General features: G+C 36.3%; 1 protein-coding gene across 4 annotated transcripts in view; it reads left to right on the top strand.

Moving 5' to 3' along the window:
• Window positions 1-3,648, top strand: part of LOC108750238 (kinesin heavy chain) — a 9,703-nt gene extending 6,055 nt beyond the window's left edge. Inside the window, exons 11-15 of one of the 4 annotated variants that reach the window (XR_001939419.1) lie at window positions 58-243; window positions 364-567; window positions 1,852-2,146; window positions 2,302-2,407; window positions 2,743-2,888. Coding sequence is in view for 3 of the 4 variants with exons in the window: in XM_018489573.1 (XP_018345075.1) it covers window positions 58-243; window positions 364-567; window positions 1,852-2,146; window positions 2,806-2,882 (762 nt within the window). In the remaining variant the exon portion in view is untranslated. Of the gene's footprint in view, window positions 1-57; window positions 244-363; window positions 568-1,851; window positions 2,147-2,301 lie in introns of all 4 variants that reach the window. The other 3 variants (XM_018489573.1, XM_018489575.1, XM_018489574.1) reach the window with 3 other exon arrangements.
• The last annotated feature ends 5,753 nt before the right edge of the window (window positions 3,649-9,401 follow it).

Raw genomic sequence — 9,401 nt, forward strand, 5'->3', positions numbered from 1 at the left:
ATAATCAATGTTTTTCGGATTCCTTCAAATTTTCTAACGTTGAATTTAATATTAAAGGTTGCTGCGCTGAGGGACGAACTGTCTGAGAAGCAGGAGTTGATCAGCGAGCTCAAAGACCTTAATCAGAAGTTTACTTTGGCACACCAGCAGATGCAGGCCGATTACGAACGATTGAAGCAAGAGGAGGCTAACAAATCAGTCAAGCTACAGGAGCTTATGTTGTTGAACGAGCGCCGAGAACAAGTACGTTGAACAAATTCATGCAACGAACGAGTAATCTATTAATTTACGCGGATCTATTAATTAATTTCTCTATTTACGATCGTGTAAAATAAATTTATGATCACGTCGAATCGATTGCAGGCAAGGAAAGATCTCAAAGGTTTGGAGGACACGGTAGCCAAAGAACTGCAGACTTTGCACAATTTACGTAAATTGTTCGTTCAGGATCTGCAGGCTAGAATAAAGAAAACCATCAACGCAGAGGATAACGAGGACGACGGCGGTTCTCTCGCACAGAAACAGAAAATATCCTTCTTGGAAAACAACCTGGACCAGTTGACAAAGGTACAGCTTGTATGCATATCACACCTTAATTTACATTTCTTTAACGATATATTTTCTATTAATACATCAAATTAATTATAATTAATATATAATTATAATTTTTCCTTGTTATTTTTATTTATATTCGTACTATTATTATACTCTATTAACTTGTTTCGTACTGGTGATGCTCGCTGGATTTTTCGTTCAGACCGTTTAATGTTTTGGGTATAAAAAAATACGTAATTAAAAAATAATTTTTTGTTATACATGGATACATAACTACGATATATGATGCAATATTGATATATCAGGCTTTTTTTATAATAATTTTTGTAATTTTTTTAACCACTAAATATATGCTATTTAACAAATACACTGGGCAACAAAATTAACACAACACCTGTTTACTCTGCAAAAATAGGCAAATTTCAAGATACAATAACTTTGTCAAAAATTGTCATATCAGGATGTTTAAAAAAGCATTTTACAGGTTGAAACGTCTATTTTTCGAATCGCTACTTAAAAAACGATCTCATGGAGATTTCATAAAGTTACACAAACATAAATAAAAATATAAAATCTCAAAATTTTTTACGAAATTTGCGGAGTTCTAAGGAGTGGACTAAAAATTGTATACAAATGTGATTTACATCATTCGAAAGAGCGAATCTTTACCTTTAATTTGCTTTTTTACGAAGCTCCGTAAGATTTTTTTTCATCGAGTTATTCAACGTTGAAACAAAAGGACCATTTTTGCTCCAACGTTGAATAACTTGATAAAAAACAATCATACGGAGCTTCGTAAAAAAAGTAAATTACAGGTAAAGATTCGCTCTTTCGAATGATGTAAATCGCATTTTTATACAATTTTTATTCCACTCCGTGGAGCTTCGCAAATTTCATAAAAAATTTTGAGGTCTGATATATCTTCATTTATGTTTGTGTAACTTTATGAAATCTCCATGAGACCGTTTTTTTAAGTAGCGATCCGAAAAGTAGAGGTTTCTATCTGTAAAATGCTTTTTTAAACATCCCGATACGACAATTTTTGACAAAGTTATTGTATCTTGAAATTTGCCTATTTTTGCAGAGTAAACAGGTGTTGCGTTAATTTTGTTGCCCAGTGTATAACGGATACAAAATATATCACAAGTCGCAGCGTGGTAATCAAGTCATTTAAAATTAGCTCTGCTATGTGTTAATACTATGCTATGCTATAAATTTATATTTTACAGTATACTATTAATTCTGTGTGTGTGTATATATATATATATATATATATAATACATATTTATATTATAGGTGCATAAACAACTCGTTAGAGATAATGCAGACCTCCGCTGCGAGCTACCTAAACTGGAGAAACGATTACGGGCGACAATGGAGCGCGTCAAGGCCCTAGAAACGGCGCTTCGCGACGCTAAGGAGGGTGCGATGCGAGATCGTAAGCGCTACCAATACGAGGTGGATCGAATCAAGGAGGCAGTCAGGCAAAAGAATCTGGCGCGTCGTGGACCGAGCGCGCAGATCGCGAAGCCGATTCGAGCCGGTCAACATCACCTGAGTAACGTCAACGCCATCAGAACCGGCAATCGTGGTAAGGAGTAGTTTCTCCCTTCTGTCTCCATCCGACTACGAACCGCGCCAGTTATAAAGTCGCCGTCGTCTCTCTTTTTCTTTCTTTTTTTTCGCAAACTTCCTTCGTCTTATATATGTACATACATGTATACAATCTTGTTTTTCTTTTTTTAGATTCACTTAATTAAAAAGCCTACATTGTATGTCGTTGTGTGGGTTTGTTCGGTTTTGCATTACAAAAGGGGTGACGGCTCTCCCCCAGGCAGCGCTGCGCTTTAGAGTAAGTGGGTCGATTTTTGTTACGTTTACTGTCTTTGGCACGAAGCTTCTCGCGCGATTTCATGAAAGAGGAAATAAGCGAATAAAAACAAAGAAAAAAAAGCGAACAAACCTCGCGACGTTTCTTTTTAACGTATGATCGAACGCACCCTTTTGCATGGCGAGTTTAATTATTTGAGACGTTCTCAGTTGCGATTACCGCGCCGTATCGTTTATATCACACGACGCTGATTTCACGAAATATGAAATTTTATTTGATTGTGACCGATGTTTATTTTAGATATTTATTTGTTTTCCTCTTTTTTTTCATGTTCCTGATTACACACACACACACAGATATGGGTAACAGCGTACAGTGATCGTGATCGCATAATGCCAAAATACCCTTCACTTTTACAGAAAACGAATGCAAGAACGCTTTCATCGACGAAAACAAAAGAATTCCAGCGGCTCTTATGTATAACGGATATGCATAAATGTTATAATTATTAATATTGAAGTAAGGGCATAGTACTATATTATCCGCAAGGAGAGAGCACCGCCAGTTCTTTTAATTGTTTCTTTCCTCTTTTTCTCAGAGCAAGCATGTGCTTAGGTATATACATAAGATAAGTGCATTAAATTATATACAATATATATGACATATACATTTATATAAATATGTATATGACATATATATATGTGTGTCACAAGCGCTGCATGTCCTGTCGATGTAAATAGTTAATTTTTATAAATTATTTAATTTAATGTCACATACATATATATGCATGATAATGATTCGATAATGAACAGATATTAAAATGTTCGAACGAATTACACGGAGAAGCCTCTCGCCACTCTCAGAATAATTTGTACTTTAGTATTTCTATTCAAGTCGCATTCAATCTGAAAATTCAACGGAAAGAACCTAAAAAAACTTGCCGCAATCTTACGAGCTCGTAGCGAGGATCGTGCGGTCGCATCGATCAGGACGATCCTCGAAGATCTTGGGAAAGAGGCAACGAATACTTAAAAAGTGTTTAGTTCAGATACACCAATTCACTAATCGAGAAGACGATTGGACATGCGGCTTCGAGCGAGTGTAAAGATGATCGCGGCTTATACAAGTATTCGTATTTGTAAGAAATCTCTGTTAGCTGATAAAAATATTTCTGTTCGCGATAAGAGTGCACGGGTTCGTATCTACGGAACTTGTCGCTAGAACTCGGATACAAGCTGTATTGCATGTATGTTTATCTCTACCAACGCAGATTAATTTTAATCTTGATTTAATTTGTTCTTTTTCTAACGTCTATTTCTACCGATATGTAGATTAGCTTTTATCGGTTTAACTTGCTCTTTACCTGTTTCTAGAAATCAGAAAAAGATAAAGAGTAAGTTAATCAAGATTAGTTAATCTATATACATTGATAGAAATGAACATAATTTATTTTAATCTCGATTTAACTTGCTTCTTATCTTCTTTTAGTTCTGAGAATTATAAGAAGATAAGAATAAGTTAAACCGAAGCAACAATTAATCTATATTCGTTGAAATAAATATTAAAGAGAAAAAGATTAAACGCAAATTAAATCGAGATAAAAATAAATTATGTCCGTTTCTATCACAATATATATAGATTAACTAATCTTGGTTAACTTACTCTTTTTCTGATTTCTAGAAATAGGTAAAGAGCAAGTTAAACCGAAATTAAAGCTTATCTGCATTGATAGAAATTGGTAGAAATTGGTGGACATAATTTTTAAAATTTGAAAGAAAATAAGAGCAAGTTAAACTGAGATAAAAGCTAATTTACATATTGGTAGAAGTAAACATAATTCTTACAAGGAAAAGCTCAGAAGTAGTTCTCACTGATTTCAATGAAATTTGGCAGGATTATAAAATGTGTTTTCCTGAATGTAATTACACTCGACTTTATAGTGCTAAAAAAAACTTGTTTCACTTATTTCTATCTGAAATGTTCACTTCCGAGCCTTTCCTCCGTTAGAACTAAAAAAAGATAAAGAGTAAGTTAAACCGAGATTAAAGTTGTTAATCTATAGAAGACGGGCATTAATACCATAAACTGTGGATTCTACTATAACACTGTCCGATCTCCAAGTGGAAGAGATGAGAGTTCGGACCGAGTTCTAGCGTCGTGGAACCAAGGAGTCCAGGAGTTTCCGCGCGCATCCCGTCGGAGGGCACGCTTGACTCCCGATCAAGTGAGGAAATTGTCTCTCCAGAGCATTCTCGATGCGTTACGGCGGCCAGTCTTATCCGTGCGCGATCTTATCGGAGCGAGGAAAATTCACGAGAACCTGTTCCGCGACAGAGAAGTAGAGCGATTTGAACGATCATTGTTCTATCGTGCGTATACAGTGTATAGTTCGCCGACCATTTCTCTCGCGTGCGTCTAATTTAGATTAATTTATCTCCGATACGCTCCTTTTACTGCTGCTGCCCGGCGACCATCGAGCAATTCGAGAAGCCTCGGCCTTCTTCCAGCGAGCCTCGGACTTTCTTCATCCTTACTTCTTCAGATTACGAGCGCACGATGAAATCCGCTTAATGCGTTTCTGAGAGGAGGGAAAGAAGAGTAAAAGAGGAAACGAGGAAGAAACTGTCAGAGTTTCGCGCTCGCGCGTCGTCATCATTGATCTTTTTCGAAAAAATCCCTCGCGATTTGTTTCGTCTTTTTTTTTTTCTTTTTTGTTAAACCTAACTCGATTTTCTCACGCGTCCTATACTACGTTATTTTCTACGCTCTTTTTTCTGTCCAATTTATACAAATATTGTACGTCTCTTTGTAAATCCATTTTATAAGACTTCTGTTGTATGATTATGAGATAGTCATTGTTACTAATTTGTAGTCGCGATTAAGCTCTACTAATCGTGAATGACTTTGGGCGATTTTTACTGAAATCCAATTTAATTGAGGGGTGTAATGATCGATTACTTATTTTGAGTATTGAAAGCACAGAGCAATAAGCTTTTAAACTCAAAATAAATAGTTAATCACTACCTTTCAGTATTAAATTTCTACAAAGCGATGTCTACGATGAGATTTCAAGACATTAAACTTAAACTTTAAGCTTCATGCTGTAAGAAATTGACTGGTATAGCGAGGAGGTAACCCACAGATTACATGATTTCATTTGATAACAAATAATTTTCATCACTACATATGAAGTCATTTCGTAAAATAATTGATTTTATCTAATATCACACAATTATTTCTTGTAGTTGCATATATAATAATCGGATTATACATTGCGATTTTATATGAATTTTATAATGATTTCAAGGACTCTGAACGTCCCACGATTACATTAAGTGATTACCCCCTCGGATTATAGTCGATTAATCAACTATGATCGGTCAATTTCTTACGGTTTAAGGCTTGAGCTTAAGTTCTACGCCTTAAAATCTGATTGTAGATGCCTCAAGGAGAATACGCTAACGGATGGCTTTTACACGGCATTGCATTTCCTCGTTACCGACGTCATTCTGCGATCCTTGCGTTCATCGTCACTTTCGCGAGAGGCTCTCGATTGCGCTCATCAATCAATGTAATCTCCCTCTTCGTCGCAGGCTATTAATAAAATGCGGATATACGTTTTTTTCGATCCTCTATGACGCGGAAATTCTCAGAGCTGAGCTAAACTGAGAAACGCTCGCGGGATTTATTTAACGGTAACGGATACAGTTTGCACCCTTGCGGAAGCTTTTGTCGTGGAGCACGTGATGGCACGGGATGGAGCGAGGCGTAATGTAAACGCGTCTTTAGAAGTATTCGGCTAATACTTTGCTTCGTTTTTTTTATCACACCATCCAAGTTCTCTCTTAACTTTTGTGATATATATAATTGTGCCGAGGACGAGGAAGTTGCGTTCTTTTTTTTTTTTTTTTCCTCTCCTCTTTGCTCGTGGGCGTAAACGACAAGCGTGTGGTGCATTAATGCGAGTGCAATTATCGTTAAGCTATTTTTGTCGGATGTATGTAAATATACGACACACACACACACACACACACATACACACACAACGGTGTCACGGACATAAAATTTCGCGACGCAATGTAAAGGAAAGGGTACGTTCCCTTCCGTGATGGAAGAAGACAAGCATGCGTTTTATGCACGATTTATCATATAATACAGACACTTAATAATGTTAATGTTTCTCTCTTCAACACGCGTCCCCCTTTAGACGCTGATGAATGTATTTCTCCTCCTCAATCGTGTTGCGCTGAAATTGTAACGCGCCTGTAATACGATCCACGAATTTCTCTCCCTGTCGATTATTGAATGATCGTCGGCTTCGACAAACAATTGTAATTCCGCCGATCGTCGATTTTGAATCCCCCTCCTCCTCCCTTTTTTGCGATATAATTTATATATTAATAAGAAGCCGAGATTACCCAAGAAATCATGTAAGAAATCTACCGGATCTTTGTGATAGACGATAACAATCCCTTATTAAGCGCAACAGCAACGATCGATTCTTAATATTAATGATGTATGTGTAATGTAATCGAGTGATGTTCGCCGACGAGCGCGGGGAAGACAGAGCTATTGGTATATTATTTTCGTAATGTCTCTGGCGTGTCTGAGAAAGGAGAAAAAAAAAGAAATAAATAATACACTACACTTATCCGCAGTCAAGTAGGCGAGATTATAACGATTTATGTGCACGCAACCATCCAAGTCAGTCTCACTGTTAAAGAGGAGGTCGATCTACAACCGGCAGTCCCTTCGTCTCGACGACGAGCGAAGCGCTTTTTATTTCTTCATCGCGACCTTTCAAAAGGATAAAGGAGAACAGGATCCCATTCCGTTCCGTCAACGGACTATCTCGGAGAATCTCAGCGAACAGAACGCTCGAGTCGCCAACAGTTCACGCAATTTTTGTAACGATTTTTTTTGTCGCGCGAGACTACTTTTCCGTATCAGCGATCGAGTTCGGATCTACCTCATCTGGAACAGAACGAAGTAGCGAAGACGAGATAAAAAGAAAACGGGAAAAAAAGAAACGCATAGCTACAATTCTAAACGTTTTTTTTTCTTAGACACTAGGTGGTAGTAAATTTATATGCAGGGTGTAGAAGAGAGGCTGTAGCTACAAGGTACTATTATAAATTGTAATACAATATTCTTCTCGGATTAAAACTGTAATTTTAAGATATCGTTACTATTATTATTATTATTATTCGATTATCGAAAACGACAGTGCTTATATTGAAGAGAAAGCAAAGAACAAGGGAAAATCACACGACTGTATTCACTTATTTATTTATTGTCGCACCGCATATTGTCCCGGCGAAGTAATCTCCGAAAGAGATATATTTATAAGGTAATATATAATAAAAAAAAATATATATTATACATATACACACATCTCATGCGTGCGAAAAGTCCTGTATTGCCCTATCCGAGCTGAGATAATTTAACTTTGCTAGCTTATCATAAAATAGAGTAACTTTGACTCGAGTTTTAACAATAGAGATAAGAAAAACGTTTTAAGACGTCTTATATTCTTTATTGGCTAGATATTTTTTTTCAATTTAGGCCAAAGTTACTTTATTTTACACTTTCCAAACCCATTATACAACCACACAGAAAGTTTTAATATTTCTCAGTCAATTTGTATAAAATTACTTCTAGTTTTTACCTGTGCAATTTGAGAAATTATCTTCCTCGTCTCGGCGGAACTAAAAGCGATAGTCAATAGATCGTATTGTAAAAGTTCACGTTTTATTCTTATTTGGTAGAATTGTACAATATCGTAGATATCAAAACATACAATAATCGGAATACAATAAGCAACATGATTATTACAACAAGTTTCCTAGTCCAGGGGCTAAGAAGATACCTGCGTATTTATCGCAGAGCGCACACCTTTTCTTTTTCTCTTCTTTTTTTTTTTACAAAGTTCTCGACAGTATGTACAATCGGTCTTTTTATCGATAAATAATATGGAAAACAAGAGATATTCAGAGCAACATGTAAACAAATATACCTATCTTATTTCTAAAACTACATACGTATTTATCACTGAGGCTTGAAGTTTTTGTATTAATTACAGAATATGAAAAGAGACATTTGCGCGTCTCATCTTTTGCCAGGATAATTCTGGAGAAGAGCGTTACGTAAAGTGTACTTTAATCGGTATATACTAATACGTATAATCAGTATATACTAATACGAACAAAAACATATTACGAAAGACCTTGCAACAAATGTTTCTTCGGGCAAAATCATTCCCAGAAAATGAAACGCGCAAATAGTCTTCGTTCCCACACATTTTAACACTGTCCGGAAGATTATATCGTACTTGGAATGTACAAGTGCACGGAGATGCGTTTTACGCATTCGTGAAATTGAGATTCAGTGAGGATTGTCCCGTAAAGTCCAGCTTTTGTCCGAGCAATTAAGATTCGAGAGACCACGTCTCGAGAATGGCAAGTGGGCATGCGCCGCTAGGACAAGAGGTGCTGAAGAATATGAGTGAACAAATGTCCTGTAAATACAAAAAGTAATCTATTCACAGTACAGAAATTCCGAGACGGCAATGGTCAAAACATCGCAACGTGTCTCTAAGACAAATATCCAATAAAAAGATGTGAAAATTGGCAGATATGTTCAACGAGCAAGTACAGTGGCAGTGTAACGTCGTATTTACTGTTTTCTCGGCAGTAAAACGGAGCATTGCGCTCGGTCTCCAATTGGCAGTAAATTGTATCACCCCTAGATATTCCCAAGATCGAAGATTAAATTCTTAGAACCTGAGGAGTCGGCAGTAGAAGATCATACGCAAAGACGAGGAAAGAAAACGACTGATATCCATTTCTACCAATACACAGATTAACTTTAATCTTAATTTTTATTTTCTCTAAAAGTACGTTCTCTAAAAGTAAACTTTTTATCTTTTTCCAATTCTAAAAATTAGGAAAAAGTAAAAACAAGTTAAACTGAGATTGAAGTTACTTTTCATTAGTAGAAATGGACATGAGGGATC

This window comes from Trachymyrmex septentrionalis, unplaced genomic scaffold (assembly GCF_001594115.1).
Source record: "Trachymyrmex septentrionalis isolate Tsep2-gDNA-1 unplaced genomic scaffold, Tsep1.0 scaffold34, whole genome shotgun sequence".
Classification (NCBI taxonomy): domain Eukaryota; kingdom Metazoa; phylum Arthropoda; class Insecta; order Hymenoptera; family Formicidae; genus Trachymyrmex; species Trachymyrmex septentrionalis.